The following is a 19,153-nucleotide window of genomic DNA, read 5'->3' on the forward strand; positions in this document are numbered from 1 at the left end:
TGGTCGGACAAGTTGCCCTGATGCTGGGACCACTGAAACTGCAGGTCCCACTGCAGAGCCCGCATCCGCCACCGGGCGTGATGCACCAGAAGGATGCAGGAGGCCATCAGGAGGCCATGAGCCCCAGAAGGTAGCGTCAACCTGACCGAGACTCGGGATAAAGGCTGAAAGATCGGAATCAGAGCCTGAATATCCCACACCCGGTGTTCGGAAGGATGAACCCGAAACTGTGCAGAGTCTAGATACCCTCCGATGAAGAGGCGCTTTTAAGAGGGACACAGGTTTGACTTCGACACATTGATGGAGAAACCCAGCAGGCGCAGGAGGTCGGCCGTAGGCTGGAGGTGGCTGACGACTGTCTGGGGCGAGCCCGCTTCGTCGAGGTAGGGGAAGACTGAAACCCTAACCTGCGCAGATGAGCTACGACCACCGCCATCACTTTCGTGAACACCCGTGGGGGGCTGGTACGGCCGAAGGGGAGTACGATAAACTGAAAGTGCTCGTGGCCTACCGTGAACCGCAGGTAACGCCGGTGGGCCGGCAGGACGGGGATGTGAAAATAAGCGTCCTGCAAGTCCAACGCTACCATCCAGTCTCCAGGGTCTAGGGCAGCTAAGACCGAAGCCAATGTCAGCGGAGGAAGCCGTTGACGTTCCGTAAATCCAAGATAGGGCGTAGGCCCCCTTTGCCCTTCTTGGGTACCAGAAAGTAGTGGGAGTAACAACCACACCATACTTCTGGCCCAGGAACGCGCTCGATGGCCCCCTTGGCCAAGAGGGCTGTAACTTCCTCTTCGTAAAAGTCTCAAGTGATCCCCCGACACGCGGTGGTACTGCGGTGGCATGGCTGGAGGGGACGCCTCGTAGGGGAGGGAGTAGCCCCTTCGGACGATTAGCAGCACCCACCTGCCCGAAGTGACAGTGCGCCAGTTATGGCGGTGATGGCGAACCCTGCCCCTCACTGGCGTCACATGGGCCTGAAAGCACGGACTAGGAGGGTTTTGAGGTAGATGCTGCAGGGGTAGGTGTGGACTGGCCTCGCCGTTGTTCCCGACCACCGCCGCGTTGGTTTCCACGTCCGCCACCGTGCTGGATGGTAATATGCGGCCCGTGGCAGGCACGACGTGTAGGGGCGTCCCTTCCTTGGCCACGAAATGAGCGAAAGGCAGCCGTTTGCTGGCGCGGGGCCAAAAGACCCAAGGCCTTGGCCGTAGCCCTGGAGTCCTTAAAGCACTCCAGTGCATGGTCTGCCTTGTCGCCAAAGAGGCAGCGGTCATCAAACGGCATGTCCATAAGTGTGTTATAGACATCAGCCGAGAAGTTGACAGATCTCAACCAGGCATGGCGACGAATCGCCACCGTCGCTGCCATCGCTCTGCCCAGTGAGTCAGTAGTGTCCAGCCCACACCGGATGGAAGAACGTGCCGCATCCCTACCTTCCACAAGGGCTTGGCCGAGTTTAGCCCAGACCTCCACCGGGCATTCTGGCAGCATGTCCGCGACCGTGTCCGACAGTGGGTGTAGCGGCCCAAGAGGCAAGCGGTGTTGACGGACCGCAACTCTAAACTCAGGGAGGAGAATACTTTCTTCCCGTATTGCTCGTACCTCTTGGATTCCTGGCAGGGGAGAGCAGACGCGAAAGCGGTCTGGGAGTTAGAGGCCTGGATGACCAGGCTCTCGGGAGTGGGGTGGGTAGACAAAGCAAGGGTCGCCCGGAGCCGGGCAGTGGCGCCTAGCCGCATTCCTATCCACAGGCTGACCTGTAGCGGGCTTGGATCAAGTGCCCAGAAGAACGTCTGATAAGGCCTCATTAAATGGCAGCAGAGGCTCAGCCGAGCTTGACTGCGGTTTAAGGACCTCAGTGAGGAGGTTGGTCCTCACGGCCGCGACGGGGAGCTTAAGGCCCAAGGCCTTGGCCTCCCTCATCAGCACCACGCTATAAGCAGCCCCCTCCTCCGTAGCCACGCTAGGAGGTGAGACAAAACCAGTGTCAGGCGTAGTGTCCAGACCACTGGCATCCCCATGCTGTCCTGTCCAGTCTGCAGAAGACTGGCACTCACGCGCCAGATGGTCCTCAGACCCCTCCCAATCCCCCTCGCCACCCATCGCCTGGTACTCAGGCTCAAAGGATGGGGCCGGGTCATAGAAGTACAAATCTCCAATCGGCGGCGAATGCGGCCCCGCTCCGACGCTGGACCCGAATCAAGGGCAGGACCAGGGATGTCGTCGTCTTGGGACGGCGCCGGGGGAGACACCCTTGGGGTTGTCGCCCGCGAGGTCGTGAGGTCTATCAACGGAGTCGTGACCGAAGTCGCCGGGGCCGAAGCAGCCGACGGCACCGGGGCGGAAGCAGCCGACGGCGCCGGGGCGGAAGCAGCCGACGGCGCCGAAGCAGCCGACGGCGCCGAAGCAGCCGACGGCGCCGAAGCTGCCGTCCCGCGTGGGGAGCCAGTCAGGGCCGCTTGGCCCGAAGGCGCCGCGGAACCTGACTGAGGAGCGAGCGACCTCATGGCCATGAGGAAGTCATCAATCTCCCCCGGCGTCGCGTTCTGCCCAGGGACCGGCGGGTATGGAGCAGGCCGCGACACCTGCGGCTCCGGCGTAGCGGCGTGAGCGGTGCCGCGCGAACCCATGGCCGCGTCGTGCGAGCATCAGAAGTGCGAAGGTGCCTCTTCGACTTCTTGTGCCTCTTACTTGAGGACTTCGAGCCCCAAGACCGATGACGACTCCCGATACTGTGGTGACTCCGGCCCCGCGCCCGGGCCCTCGAGCGGCGCAGGGCGGACTGCCGAAGCTAGAGTCGCTTACGGGAGCGCTCCCGTCTAGCTTTAGACGTCAGGGCCCGGCAGTCGGAGCTGGACTTGTCGTCGTGGTCCGGCCTAGACAGTGCCGGCACCGGCAATGGGGGTCGGTAACCCACAGTCAGTTGCAGTCGGCGCAGGGCTTGAACCCGGGCATCCCTACCGGCACCGTCTGAGTCGAGAGACTTCAAAGTAGATCAGAAAGGATGGTAAAAAAGTTAGTCAAAAAGTGACTAGGATATAACTTTTTCCGGATTCGCGCTTGCTGACGCGAAAAAAAAAAAAAAGAACTGACGCCAGAACGCGGAGGCGGCGTCTAAGTACTCTGACAATCACAGCGCCGACGACAGACACGGAGCCATGGGCGACGCCTACCAACGCGCATGGGTACTGCTACGCAAAAAAAAAATCCGGATCCAGTCTGACGCCTGGGGATATTCTAAGGTAAGGAATCTATCACTAACGTGTCTCTTTCAGATATGAACGAATCATTGGTACACATTTTCTTTGCCTGCCCAGTGTACCGTAAACCTAGGTCCCGATGGCTGAAACCCATATGTTTAAACTTGAGGACAGGTCCAGCAGCGAGGCATTCAGGATCCTAAAAACATCTGTGGAAGGGCCCATAGTGATCGCTGTTGGAAAGTTCCTGGGCTGGGTGTGGGTAATTTGTTGGAAAGAAAATATAAATGCGTTATTTACCTGTAACTGCAGTTATCCAGTATTGTTGTCTTTCACAGATTCACATGCCTGAATCATTCCCCGTCGTCGGGATGGGAGTCCCCTGTACATAAATAAAGTAATGTCCTATAGACATATAGGGAATAGTAGGTGTAGGAGAGTAGGGTCTGCAATCCTATGATCACCCAGATTTTTGCTTTTTGCTTCACTGGTTTACGACTTTCCCTGGCTGTGGGCCTGCTAATCAGACCCACAGCCTAGCTGTTCTCTCTACTCCAAATTGTACCCAGGTACTGAATTGGCACTGGGCCCTCTCTTGTGTCCCTGTAACCAGGGCAGAGGTGTACTCAGAAGTCTCCCAGGGGCTGCAGCATGTATTATGCAACCCCTGGGTTGACTAACTAAACCAGACACAACTGGCTGCTTTACAGCTGGGGCAAGGTGGTGTAATCACCCTTTGCTTTAGATATAGTATTCCTAAATCTAAACCTAAAATGGACACATATATCCCTATCAGTCACTCCTATGGCAGGCCTTAACAATCCTGAAGGCAAAGTGCGTGGAATAATGTGAAATGGTGCTCTGGCATGAGCTGAGCCCGTTTGCAGCTTGCGGAACCAAGTCCTAATAGCTGTTCCATGATAACGCTATACCATATACTCTTAAGTGCATTATGTACCTCGCGGTCATATGCTAACTTTGGTATAACATTATCAAAACATGTCGAGTAAGGTGTCATACGAATTGGAATACTAACCCCTCGCCAATTCTGGCGACGGGGTTAGCATTCCACCCTTCCAGAGGGACACGACATGTTGGTAACCTGTAACCCCGGTTAAAGTCAGACATAGCCTCAGCCCCACAAGATGGATGCTGCCACCGAGACACAAGTCTGCCCTCCTGCTGCTGGGAGTCCTCCCAGCGCGGGAGGCAAGGACAAAGGGTTTCCTGCCAGGGGCGGTGCCAGCACCGTCCCAGACAGGATTTTGTGTATCCTAGGTAGGCAGGGCTTTAAAGGAAGGTGACTGCAAGTGGCACCCCGGTGCTCACTGTGCATATGCCGGCTTGAACCAGTTCCAGGGGCACACCAGCCCCTGAGCTGGGGAAAGCCCGGCATGGGAGAGGGGTGTAACCACCCCACTTCCTAGTCCCACCCATAGGGCAGGACTTAGTCGCGTGCCAGCCCCCTTTTGCAGGATAAAGGTAGGAGCAGGCCCCCTTCCAAATTAGATCATATTTGAATCCTGAACCGACTTTCCACGAAAGGAACTCAAGACTCTTCTCAAGATTTCTCCCTTGTGACTAAGGAGTAGTCACCCTGCAGCAGCAGGCACCATCCAAGCATCGCGGTCTGCTGTAAGTCTCTCCTCCGGATCAAGACTGCCCAGCTCGACGAGAACCGGCTTCCCTGGCACCTCTGACCTCTACCTGCATCTTCAGCCCAGCTGAGACCCGTGGCTGTGACGAGACCTCGAGGGACCGGCCATCTTCAAGACTGCACGACGCTTGCCCAGCACGACTCCCGAGTGACCCTCGACCGAGTGCTTTGGGGTAAGAGAAGCCCCAACCCTGAGCAGCTCCAGCACCGAAGTTCAGCCCCCTTGCATCCACGAGATCTGCGTGGGGCCCTTCTGCTCTTTGCTGCTCACCGCGTTGTTCAGGTCGCTTGCCCGTTGGCTAGTGGCCCTCTGACGACGAACTTCGACGACAAACACCGCTGCTCTGGTTGCTCCAGACTGGCCCTTGCTCCCCTCCAACAGAGGAGCACCCTGGACCCTCCTGGTCCACTCCAGACGCCATTTTAAGTCCACCGCGTGGGCTTGCATTTGCCAAGACTTGTTGCCCCAATCCTGGGTCCAGCGACGTCGACAGCAGATATCTTCGTGGGACAGCTCGCACCTCCATCCTGGTCGCCGACAACGCCTCCTGGTCCGAGAGACTGCAGAGCCCAGCAGCGCCCACTCACCTGGTTGAGGTGACTTCGTCCGGTGCCACTCTGGTGCCCACCTAAATCACTGGCTAGTGATTCAGAACTTGGTCCCCTCTGCTTACAGGTCTTCCTCTTTCCCGATCCAGGCTTGGATCCCCAAGAACTTCTTCACTGGTCGCCTGCCAGCAACTTCTTTCTTCAGGCTCCTGGTTCATCAACGAAGAAACCCGACGACATTTGAACCCTATGCAGCCGCAGCCCCTGGGCTAGGTAAACCGAGTACTCCGGTGCTCCAGCGTAGACCAACTCTCTAAGTGTCTAGATCCACTTTCGTTTTTGACCTACCTAGTCGGGTTCGCCCGAAAACACTAACTTTGCTTTTACTAGCCTCCATAGACTTTTTCCCGCCTTGCGCGTGAGAGTTCCCACTCTGCACACGACGTCCCTAGGCCTCCTGCTTGTAATCTAAAGGTTCAGTAGTCCAGTCCTAGCGATTCTAAAGCCTATGAGAATAGTTACTTACCTGCTAGTAATTCGCATTCCACTTGTATAGTATATGGTTTTTCTTGCCCCTCGGGCATTTGTGTAAATTGTGCGACTAAGTATTTCTGTAAGAGTTTTGTTGTGTGCTTAGCTCCCTGTCTCATAAAGAGCCAGGGTAGTCTTGTTATAAATAAATATACTTTATTTTTCATAACAACTTGTGTGGTGTCCTTTCACTTCGTGTTCAAGGGGTAAATGTGATGGTAAAACAGCTGGCTTAACACGCCCTCTAGAGTTTAGCCTAAAGACTGCACGTGTCCATGCTACTAGGATAGCTGGTCTATCAGGTTGACTTACAAACAAACATCAATAAGGGTTGTTTGGACTGATACAAAGAGTTCACTAGAATAGTGAACATTATATATCAGGCCAACTTCTCACAGTAGGCCTAAAGGCCTCACATTAGTAACATATCCTTGTCCTTTTATAAAAAGGAACAAACTACAGAAAAGAGCCAATCAGCTGTCACCTCCCTCTAGAACCCTCCTGGCAGGAGCCTCAGTTCCTCAGATTTTCGTACGCACGAAGCTAAATAGGCGTGTTACTGAGAGAATTAGGTGAGTCCTTCCAGGGGAGGCAGGAGGGTTGCATGTGAATCTATGAAAGACACCAATACTGGATAACTGCAGTTACAGGTAAGTAACGCATTTCTTATCCAGTATTATAGGTGTCTTTCATGGGTTTACATGCCTGAATCAGAGTAGCAAGCACTGCAGAGAGCACATTTAGGATGGAACACTATATACAAGTCATTAGATAATAACATATCAAGCAACTACTAACAGCCAATAGAAGCCAACAACAAGTATCAGTAAAGAAATGTGCATACAAGAGAAGGTTGGAGGGATGAAAGAAGGCTCACCTCAGTGAAATAGATGGGGTAGTACTGCTTGTCCCACCGCTGCATCTTTCATAAACACCGTGTCCAGGCAGTAATGCCTAGTGAAGGTATGTGGCGACTTCCAAGTTGCCGCTCTGCAAATGTCAATGATCGGCACCCCCGCAAAGAGTGCCATAGAAGTGGACATAGCTCTCGTGGAGTGGGCTCGCACCTTAGAGCGTAGTGGCTGACCTGCTTGTTCATGACAGAAAGATGGCTGCAGAAATTCAGCGCGAGATGCTCTGTTTAGTAAGTGGGAGACCCTTCCTAGGTCTGCTGTAAGCTACAAGTAGCTGATTTGACTTCCTGAACGCTTTTGTTTTGTCGATGTAAAATTTTAAGCATCGCTTGAGATCCAAGGAATGCAATGATCTCTCTGCTGCTGTACTGGGATTTGGGAAGAATGAACGCAAAACCACAGGCTCATTAAGGTGGAAATCCGACTGAACTTTTGGGATAAACTTCGGATTGGTCCTCAGGATCAGCCTGTCATTTTTAAATGGCATAAAAGGATCCTGAATTGAAAATGCCTGCAGTTCACTCACCCTCCTTGCAGAGGTGAGCGCAAGAAGGAGCTCTGTCTTCCAAGAGATGTATTTCAAGTCTGCTCTGTGCACTGGCTCAAATGGATGCTTCATGAGCTGATTAAGAACTATAATCAGATGCCAGGAAGGTGGCAACATCCTTACTGGAGGGAAAGACCTGTATAATCCCTTCAAAAATTGGTTGATCAACCGGTTTGGGATGGACCTGCTGAAGTTCTCCTATAACAGGATATTGCAGCCAAGTGGACTTTAATGGAAGAGAGGGCTAGGCCCGACTTTGCCAGATGTAACAGGTAAGGTAAAACTTGTTCCGGTGAAGAAGAGAAAGGGTGTATCCCTTGATCTGTACACCAAACACAAAACCTCTTCCATTTCAGGGAATACGTTTTGGTGGTGCTATCCGCTCGTGCTCTGGCTACGATGTCTCTACAGTCCTGTGGAATATTCAAATTTCTAAACTCTCGGCACTCAGGAGCCAGGTGGCTAACTTGAGAGATTTCAGATCCGGATGTTGAACTTGCCGGTTGTTCATTGTGAGCAGAGACGGACACTGCTTCAGACGGATCGGCGGTTTCAGGGATAGACGGTGGAGTTCTGTGAACCAATGTTGTCTTGGCCAAGTTGGGGCTATTAGAATGAGAGTACAAGGCTCGACCTTCATCTTCCTGAGTACTCTGGGAAGCATCGGGAATGGCGGAAAGGCGTACGCATAGGCGTTGCACCATGCGATGGAAAATGTATTCCCTAGAGACCCTGACTGGGGATGCCAACTTGCGAAGTGTGGGCACTTGGCGTTGATCCTTGAAGCGAAGAGATCGATATGTGGTGTGGCCCATCTGGAGAAGATTTGGTTGAGGACCTTCTGATCTAGCTCCCACTCATGAGATGATGTTTTCTGCCTGCTCAACGAGTCGGCGAGTACATTGTCCATGCCTGGGACATATTCCGCCCGTAGGGCTACATTGTTCATTATTAGCCGGTTTCAGATTTTCTGCGACTTGCGAGAGAGTGTCAGCGAGCGCGTCCCTCCCCGCTTGTTGAGGTAGTGCATCGTCGTAGTGTTGTCTGTCCTGACTAGCACCAGTGAGTTTTTGATCCTTGGTAGGAAAGACTGCAGGGCCAGGAACACCGCTCTCAGCTCGGGCAGATTGATATGGAGTGTTTTCTCTGCAGCTGACCATTTTCCGCTTATCCAAAAATAACAGTTGATGGACAGAATGCAGAACAATGTCATACATTCACCCCAGTACAGAGATCTTGGCCTAAATCCATTATTTTATTGCACTCAACACCACCCTAGTTCAGACATGGCCATATGCAAATCAGCCTTGACCCTGTGCCTCATGGGAACAGTCCAGCCCAAACTGTCAAGCCATGTCTTTCCTGGACCGGAATCAAGCATCCTAGGACCGGTTTCTGGCTATCTGTGATGCATTAGGCGAGGCGGAGTTTGTGGAGGGGTGCGTATGAATTTCATAGAATGGCCGAATTGTATTAATTGAAGGACCCAACGGTCCGTAGTAATTATCTTCCAATTTTGCAGAAAATGGGTAATTTTTCCTCCAATTTTTAATAAGTGAAATGAGGTCTGGACTGGCTGAATAAACAAGTAATTGTCTGCGTCCGTTGTTCCTCCTTTGTCCTTTACCCCGAAATGACGACTTTCCATACGAAGATTCTTGGCCTGGTTGCTGCTGGCGTTGATGGAACTGTGGCCTACTCGGGTTGAAAGAGTAAGAGGACCTGTATTGAAAACCTCCTTTGTAGGAAGATTGACCTCTTCCTCTGTGTAATAGAGTAGGGTCTGCTTTCCTATGGTCACCCCATTTGTTTTGCTTTTGCTTCACTAGTTTTCGACTTAATGTGGCTGTGGGCCTGCTAGTCAGACCCATAGCCCTGCTGTTCTCTCTAAATTCACACCATGTACATCACCAATTGGGATTTGAGTCACTCTTATGAGTCCCTGTACAGTGTACTATAGGTACCCAGGGCATAGGTGCACCTAAGGCCTACCAGAGGCTGCAGCATATCTTTTGCCACCCCTGGCTGGCCATCCAAACGGACACAACTGGCTGATCACTCAGCTGGGGCAAGGTTGTGTAATCACCCCTTGCTTAGGAATAGTATTCCTATGTCTAACCTTATATCTGGACACATATACACCTATAGGTCACTCCTATGGCAGGCCTTACCAAATCCTGAAGGCAGAGAGCTTAGTTTTATGTGAGATGGTGCTCTAGCATGAGCTGAGCCTGTCACAGCTTTCGGAACCATGTCCTTATAGCTGTTCTAGGATAATTCCATACCATATACACTTAAGTGCATTATGAACCTCGCGGTTACATGCTATCTTTGGTTTGGCTTTATCAAAACAGGTTGTGTAAGGTGGCATACGCTTTGGAATACTACCCCCTCACCAGTTCTGGCGACGGGGGTAGCATTCCACCCTTCTAGAGGGAGAAGACATGTTACTTCCATTAATCCCGATTAAAGTTAACCAGAGCCTCAGCATCACAAAATGGATGCTGCTGCCACAGACACAAGTCTGACCTCCTGCTGCTGGGACTCCTTCCAGCAAGGAAGGCTTGGACAATAGGTTTCCTGTCACAGGGAGGTGCTAGCACCACCCCAGACAGGCTACAGTGTATTGGGGCAGGGAGGGCTGAATAAAATGACACTGCTTGGGGCACACAAGGTGTCCCATGCATAGTCCAGTTTAAAACAGTGCTGGTGCACTCCAGCCCCAGCTCTGGCACGAAACTGGACAATGGGAAAGGGGTGTAACCACCCCCTTCCTGGGTCCCACCCATAGGAGGGACCTAGCAGGTAATCCAGCCCCTAGATTTTGTATATAGGTAGGAGCTGCGTCCTTAGACTTTGGATTTATCCTGTCTGAAACTCTGATACGAAACTCTGGACCTTCGACATCCTACTCTACGTAGAAGACTGAAGAATCTCCCTTGTGGTCAAGGAGTGACCACGCTGCACAAGCAGGCACCATCAGGCGGTCAACGGTTGGCTTTGTTGACGTTCCCGCCGGAGCCCGAGCACAGAGCCTGACAAGACCCGGACTTCCAGACTTCCAAAAGCACGATCCACAGTCCCAGCAGAGCTGAGACCCATGGAGGCGACGAGAAACGTGGGAACGGCCATCTTGGAAAGCCAGCGAATTGCTTTCCGTGCAACTTCTGAGGCACCCTCGAAGTTGTGCATTGGGGATTGAGAAGCCCCAGCCCCGAGCACCAACTGCACCGAAGATCAGCCCTCCACACTCCAGGAGTTCTACGTGGGGCCCTTTTGCCTTTTTCTGCTCGACGCGTCTGTCCGGTCACTTGACCGTTGGCTAGTGGCCTCTGTGACAAAGAAACCTTTGATTTACAATGCTGGTCTGGTTGCTCCCGACTGGCCCCTGCTCCCCTGAAAAGGAGCAGCCCATCAGACCTTGCTGGTCTGATTAAGAAGCCATCTTCCTTTTCTGCGTGGGTTGCCTTTGCCAAGGCTTGTTGACTCCAAACCGGAAGCCGACAGCGAGATCCTTCGTGGGACAGTCCTGGCCCAGCGCCTGGTCGTCGTCGACACCTCCTGGTCCACGTGGCTGCAGAGACAAGCTTCACGACATCACCTGATTGCTTCGCGACATCGCCTGGTTCCTTCCTGGTCACTGTCCCCTCTGCTTTCAGGTACTCTTCATCCTCGATCCGCCCTTGGATCCAACCGGACACTTCCCTCCTTGGTCGCCTGCAGCATCTTTTTTCACAGCTCCATAGGAATCAGCGACAAAACCCGACACTTTGACACCTATGCACCAGCTTCCTGTGGGTGAGGTAACGAGAGTATTTCAGTACTCCTGTGGGTATGGACTATCCTAGTGTCCTAGTTTCAAGTAGCTTTTCCCTAGTCCATCCGGAAGTGTCCTAAAAGAACTAATTTCCAATTCTTTCGTTCCCATTCTAACTCTATGGTAACTTGCATGCGTGTAAAGACACTGCACGCGCATCCCGTGGGCCTCCTGCTCCCTATCCATTGGTAGTACAGTGTAGCCCCAGCGATTCTCCAGGCCCTAGGGCTTTCCTTTGTTCGTGACGTGGTTCTTATACCACTATTTTAGTATATGGTACGAAGTGCCCCTAGGGCATTACTGTATTTTGTGCAACTTATTGTATTTTAATTAAGTATCTTGTATTGTGCTGGTGCCTCTGACCTCATAAAGAGTTCAGAGGATTGTGTTAGAAATAAATACATATATATTTTGATATACAACCTGTGTGGTGTCCTTTCACTTGGTATTAAAGGGATTGCATATGGTAAAACAGCTGGCTTCACATGCCCTTTTGAGTTTAGCCTCAGACTGCTTTGTCCATGCTACCACTAGGATAGCTGGTCTATATGGTGGACTTACAACCATCACCATAAGGGTTGTTCGGACTGATACAAGGTTCCCTCTAGAATAGTGGACATCACATATCAGGCCAACTTCTCACACAGGGATGAACTGAATGTGTGCATTTTCAGATGTAAAATCGTCCCTCGTGCTTTCTATTGCAAGCACTCAATATGAGGTGGAGTGATGTACCTAAAACACAACCGCATGTACAAAGTCATCACTTTGATTCAGTTTGCCAGCTAAGGCAATTAACAGTCTGTTATCTCCCCCTCTGTGACGGGCAAATGACCATTTCTTTGACAAACAGTGGGTGACCATGCAGGCTAGAAAGAGCTAGTAATAGTAAATAAAGGTGTGTGCACTTTTGGACTTGAGGGAGGCCCCTGCGTGACACTGGCTGCTCCCAAACAACTGTTTCAGTATTTAGACAGCACGCAGTATTTAGAGGCTGCCCAGGCTGATCATAGGACTGGTGCAATCCCGTTATAAAAGCTTGTCTTGATTGTATACTATTTTTACAGGCGAGCTGTGACGTATCTAGTTGCCGGTAAAAAAGAAAGGACGTATTTCTAACCACTGGCATCACACTACCACTTACAAATACTGCGCCACTGATAAATATACACAGAACCCCTGCCAACACTGCCACCTCACTACCACTTACACATACTGCACCACTGACAAGTACACACACAGAACCACTGCCACCTAAGTACTACTGTCACATACTGCACCACTGACAAGCACACACAAAGAACCACTTTCTCTGCAACACCACTGTCACATACGGCACCAGAAAAGCACATACACAGATCCCATTCCATCATTGCCGCCACACTACCACTGTTGCTGCACCAACACACACACAACTACTTCCACCATTGCCACCCAGAGTCCCCCGCATACATCACTGCCTCACCCAGTACCACTGCCTCACACAGTACCACTGCGACAGCACACGCCACAGCTGCCACACAGAGTACAAGCTACAAAAGCACATATGGCATCCAGTAACACACACACACAATCACTTCCATCATTGCAAACCACAGTGCTATTGCCTTCCTATATAACATCTCTACCTCGGAGCAGTTCAGATTCAGCATAATTTCGCTACAAGAGGAATTATTCGACACTAATCTGCTAGTTCTCATCGTCGTTTAGAAACTGCTTCAAAGAAACGCATGTCCACCCACATTGTTTGGGAGTTTGCTCTTTTCCTAGCGTTGGAAATGACTAGTGAATCTAAAGGTAGCTGTCCCTTAATGCATGCAGGATCCCCAGGAGCAGGCCTACATTTCTTTTCTATACTGGGGTTAATGATCCTTGTGTAGGAGAGTAGGGTCTGCAATCCTATGATCACCCAGATTTTTGCTTTTTGCTTCACTGGTTAACGACTTTCCCTGGCTGTGGGCCTGCTAATCAGACCCACAGCCTAGCTGTTCTCTCTATTCCAAATTGTACCCAGGTACTAAATTGGCACTGGGTCCTCTCTAAGTCCCTGGACCCAGGGCTGAGGTGCACCCAGAAGTCTCCCAGGGGCAGCAGCATGTATTATGCCACCCCTGGACTGACTAACCAAACAGACACAACTGGCTGCTTGACAGCTGGGGGCAAGGTGGTGTACTCACCCTTTACTTTAGATATAGTATCCCTATATCTAAACCTAAATGGACACACAGATCTCCTATCAGTCACTCCTATAGCAGGCCTTAACAATCCTGAAGGCAGAGTGCTCGGAATCGTGTGAGATAGTGCTCTGGCATGAGCTGAGCCTGTCTGCGGCTTTCGGGATCCATCCCTTAGCCGTTTTCATGATATCGCATACCATATACTCTTAAGTGCATTATAATCCTCGCGGTTATATGCCAACTCTGGTATCGCTTTATCAAAACATGTCGAGTAAGGTGTCATACGAATTGGAATACTAAGCCCTCGCCAATTCTGGCGACGGGGTTAGCATTCCACCCTTCTAGAGGGACACGACATGTATGTAACCCCTAACCCCGGTTAAAGTCAGACATAGCCTTAGCTCCACAAAATGGATGCTGCCACCGAGACACAAGTCTGCCCTCCTGCTGCTGGGAGTCCTCCCAGAGCAGGAGGCAAGGACAAAGGGTTTCCTGTCAGGGGCGGTGCCAGCACCGTCCCAGACAGGATTTTGTGTATCCTAGGTAGGCAGGGCTTTAGAGGAAGGTGACTGCAAGTGGCACCCCGGTGCTCACTGTGCATAGGCCGGCTGAAACCAGTTCCAGGGGCACTCCAGCCCCTGGCCTTGGGAAAGCCCGCCAAAGGAGAGGGGTGTAACCACCCCCCTCCTAGTCCCACCCATAGGGCAGGACTTAGTCGCGTGCCAGACCCTTTTTGCAGGATAAAGGTAGGAACTGGCCCCCTTACAAATCAGATCATCTTTGAATCCTGAAACTACTTTCCACGAAAGGAACTCAAGACTTCTTCCCAAGATTCTCCCTTGTGACTAAGGAGTAGTCACCCTGCAGCAGCAGGCACCAACCAAGCATCGCGGTTTGTTGCCAGTCTCTCCTTCGGATCAAGACTGCTCCAGCACGACGAGAACCGGCTTCCCTGGCACCTCTGACCTCAACCTACATCATCAGCCCAGCTGTGATCCGTGGGTGCGACGAGACCTCGAGGGACCGGCCATCTTCAGAACTGCACGACGCTTGTCGAGCACGACTCCCGAGTGACCCTCGACTGAGTGCTTTGGGGTAAGAGAAGCCCCGACCCTGAGCAGCTCCAGCACTGAAGTTCAGCCCCCCTGCATCCACGAGATCTGCGTGGGGCCCTTCTGCTCTTTGCTGCCAACCGCGTTGTCCAGGTCGCTTGCCCGTTTGGCTAGTGACCCCTTCACGACGCTCCACGACGACAAACACTGCTGGTCTGGTTGCTCCAGACTAGCCCTTGCTCCCCTCCAAAAGAGGAGCACCCTGGACCCTCCTGGTCCCCTCAAGACGCCATTTTAGGTCCACCGCTTGGGCCTTGCATTTGCCAAGACTTGTTGCCCAATCCTGGGTCCAGCGACGTCGACAGCAAGAACCTTCGTGGGACAGCTCGCACCTCCATCCTGGTCGCCGACAACGCCTCCTGGTCCGAGAGACTGCAGAGCCCAGCAGCGCTTACTCACCTGGCTGAGGTGACTTCGTCCGGTGCCATCCTGGTGCCCACTCAAATCACTGGCTAGTGATTCAGAACTTGGTCCCCTCTGCTTACAGGTTTCTTCTTCCCTGATCCAGGCTTGGATCACTCCGAACTTTCTTCACTGGCCGCCTGCCAGCAACTCTTTCTTCAGGCTCCTGGATCTTCAACGAGGGTTTCCGACGCAACTTCAACCCTATGCAGCCGCAGCCCCTGGGCTAGGTAACCTGAGTACTCCGGTGCTCCAGCATAGTCCAACACCCTAAGTGTTCGGATCCACTCTTGTTTTTGACCCACCTAGTCGGGTTCGCCGGAGAACAGTAACTTTGCAACTGCTAGCCTCCATAGACTTTTTCCCCGCCTTACGCGTGAGAGTTCCCACTCTGCACACGACGTCCACAGGCCTCCTGCATCTAATCCCAGTGTTTAGAATTGTAGGCCTAGCGATTCCTAAGTCTAGAAAAGTATTACTTACCTGCTAGCAAGTTCGCATTCCACTTACTGTGTATATGGTTTTTCGTGCCCCTAGGGCATTTGTGTAAATTGTGCGACTTAAAGTATTTTCGTAAGAGTTTTGTTGTGTGCTTAGCTCCCTGACTCAAAGAGTTCAGGGTAGTCTTGTTATAAATAAATATAAGTTTATTTTCATAACTTGTGTGGTGTACTTTCACTTGGTGTTCAAGGGGTAATGTGATGGTAAAACAGCTGGCTTAACACGCCCTCTAGAGTCTTAGCCTTAGACTGCTCGTATCCATGCTACTAGGATAGCTGGTCTATAAGGTTGACTTACAACCAATCATCAATAAGGGTTGTTTGGACTGATACATAGTGATCACTAGAATAGTGAGCACTGCATATCAGGCCAACTTCTCACACCTTGCACATACAGGATCCTTAAAAACTTCTGGTGCATGCTTAATGACCCCTTTGATCATAGGTAATAGTTGCACTGACTATTGGGATTGTTCAAAAGTGTCAAGTAGAAAATCTTCTTCTGCCTCATCTGAGTGCATTGTGACCTCATGATGGATGGCAGCTCTATTAAGTGTCCAAACCCAATATTATCCTCTGGAGGAGTTTGGATGGGTATGTATATGGGTCAGGGATATCTGGGACATACGGTGGAATTGGGTACTCCCAGTAAGGTGGATCTGTTGGGTAGTTAATAGGTTCATTTGGGTCATTCCCTTCCCCCCTAAATATCGTCATCATTATTATGTGGAGGGGTATGTTGTGGTGAAAAATGAGGAGGAGAATTTTGAGGAGGTGAAGGAAGAGGAGAAGGAGTAGTAGGAGGAATAGAGGGAGGTATAGGAGAAGAAGGGCGCATAGGTGATGTGGCAGAGTCCTTCACAGGCACTGGAGGTGCTGTATCCAACTTTCTCTTTCTGTATGGCACAACAGAAAAGTGTCCTGTTTTTGAGTCAATATAGATCTTTTTCTGCCTAGGATGAGGGTGAAAAAGCTCTTCAAAAACAGCTTTTGGTGCCGATTTTTTGATTCCGAGCGTGGTTGTCTCTTTTCATTGTCCTTAGCCTTAGGAGTCGTGGCAGTCCTTTGGAGTAGATCTTGGCTCCGAAGAGCTTGGCTTTGGAGCCGAAGCAGGTTTTGACGGCTTGGAAGCGTCGGAAGCCGGCTTTATTATGTTCGGAGCTGGTTTGTCGTTCGGAGTCGACGGTTTCGAAGTACTTTTCGGAACCGGGACTTTTTCTGGTTTCGCTGCCGATGGTGGTATCGGCCCATGCGGTTTTCTCGGTTGAGAGCTAGCGGAAGGCTTTGTATTTTCTTCAGAGCCGAGCTCGAAGGCGGGGCTTCTGAAGTAGTTATTCTGTTGCGACTGGTCCCCGAGGCGGAGTGTTGACCTTCGCCTTCGATTTGGGTGTTGGTATTGGGGCAGGGGCAGCAATACTCACGCGGAGTCATTGGAGTCATCTGCCCAAGATACGATTTGGAGATCTTCGGAATCTTCCTCAGGGACATCTGGACCCTCGAAGATGTCCTCTGGTTCTGGAGATGGTCTCTGCATGATTTGTCGACGGGCCCTCCGATCTCGAATAGTCTTCTTGGATCGAAAGGATGCGCAGGCTGGACAGCTGGACTGGTCATGTTCTGGTGATAAGCACAGGTTACAGACCTTGTGATGGTCACTGTGTGGGAATTTTGCTCCACACTGGGGGCATTTCTTGAACTGCGTCCTTTCATGAGCTGTAGGCCTCACGGCGTGGATAGGCCCAACAGCCCGCGTCAACGACCGGAATCAAGCTCATGAGGTTGAGTCGATGGTTCCTGATGTCGAAAGTTGTTTAGATGAGTTTAAGTATGTTTTTGACGCGTCGAACTACTTAGAAAGTAGATTTCGAACTGTAGCGTAAAAATTACATCTGAACCCAGTGGCGTAAAAAACAATCTAAGGATTAAGTCGATGCCCATGCGCAATATCGTCCAAGGGAGGAGTCACCTATCTCGGGACTACAAAGACTTCTTCCAAAACCAGAAAAACATGCAATCATCCGAGCCCAACACTAGGTGGCGATCTAATGCGCAGTGTGAGATCTGCAGCTCATATGCCTCGAACACAAGATTATGGTCATTGGAAAGACCTGGATCCCTTCAGGTGGCCAATTTAGGACTGAAAGATGTCGATCTTTTTTGGACAGTAGAAGCATAAAATAGCGTTATATGTCCTTATTTAAACATCCCCTCACCACCCTTTCAATAAAGTGCAACTACAACCATGGGTAGGTGTCAGATTTTGTAGCTGGCCCACTACTAGATAATTCACTGGCGAGCACGGGATGGCCAATGATGAAGCAGGACACCCAGGGACTGTGTGAGGACAGCCCATATATTTTTTATAATATATCCTCTAGGTCCTGTCTACAGAAATTGGGTATAAGAAAACATCCTGGACTGGAAAGTTACCCCCAAATCGGACATGGGGCTCTCAAATACAGCAACCTCTAAAGGGCACGTTTACTTCCTGTGTATTATGATTCTGTAAGGGAGAGCACAAAATTGTACCCAGTAACCTCTCTCCTTCCCTGAGCCCTCTAATGTGAAGAGCATTGTGTTGCAGTGACGCCCTGTAAACATTCAATGGCTGAAAAGGCCTGCCAAAAACAAGCTGACTGCTGAAGGGGATGACCAAGAAACACCTTGTACACAGCAAGCTGTTTGTGGTTCCATGCGATACAGGACAAACATTGGCAAAAGCGATATCTGATTGGTAATTTCAATTTAGGTTATACCTAGTAATTGAAAACACAGACGCTGAAAGGCAAGCAATATTTGGTCAATTCAGCACCAAAACAGGATATTCCTCAAAACATTCCCCATGTATCCTGCTTACCATCATTAGGAGATATTTTCAAACATATATATTTGCAGTACAGATATAGAACTATTTTATAATTGTGGCCCAAAGTAAACAAACAGCACTCTATGAGAAGTACTAAATCTAAAAAGCGCCTCATTCTCTGGAATGGAAGCATTTTACTGAATGTGGAATGATAGACTAATTAGAAATATTCTCCTATGGGCAGCCACTGTATAAAAAGTTTAAATAACAGGCAACAGGTCAAACAGATAACAGGCAACAGGTCAAACAGATAACAGGCAACAGGTCAAACAGATAACAGGCAACAGGTCAAACAGTTGCACTCTTCTGCCACATACCAAAAGGCTGTGGACGTTTAAGTACCTAGATGTGTTACAAAGTAACATAAAAATTATGTCGCTTTTCACAGCTTACTGGTACCCAGAATAACAAAGATCAACATGAACACCAACTGTTCGGAGTCAGAAAGCAATGAAGTTTTAAAATAAAGGTATATGCAGTGAAAGAAAATTGGCAAAATTATATTTTAAGAACTGATACAATGTTTCAAAAATGAACCTTCTGAAAATGATGTTGTAGAACTGCAGACAAGTTGGTGAAGTAGGGGGCAGCTCATTAGTCAGGGTGATCGTTATCTTCACATTCTCCCCACTTCGCGTCTGACTAAATACCTCGGAGACCTTGGAGGGGAAGGAAAAAAGGAGTATCTAGCAATTACTCGTCTTGGATTCCACTGATACCGTAAAACAGTATTTTGATCACTAACTGGCATCAGAACAGCTTCAAGTAGTTCAGATAAATTAGTTCTGCGAATACAACAATTGTAAAGAGAAATGGTATTTACATGGATGCAAGAAGAGTTTCTGACTTTAGCTAACTTCCATAGTCTCAGATTTTACC

General features: G+C 50.5%; 1 protein-coding gene across 1 annotated transcript in view; it reads right to left on the minus strand.

Annotated features, from left to right (window-relative positions):
- The window catches only part of PIWIL1 (piwi like RNA-mediated gene silencing 1), a 1,966,306-nt gene that overhangs the window by 1,483,462 nt on the left and 463,691 nt on the right, over nucleotides 1-19,153 (minus strand). Inside the window, exon 6 of the mRNA XM_078668015.1 lies at nucleotides 18,812-18,933. Coding sequence (XP_078524141.1) covers nucleotides 18,812-18,933 — 122 coding nt within the window. The remainder of the gene's footprint in view (nucleotides 1-18,811; nucleotides 18,934-19,153) is intronic.

Source organism: Lissotriton helveticus, chromosome 11 (genome assembly GCF_964261635.1).
Source record: "Lissotriton helveticus chromosome 11, aLisHel1.1, whole genome shotgun sequence".
In the NCBI taxonomy this organism is placed as follows: domain Eukaryota; kingdom Metazoa; phylum Chordata; class Amphibia; order Caudata; family Salamandridae; genus Lissotriton; species Lissotriton helveticus.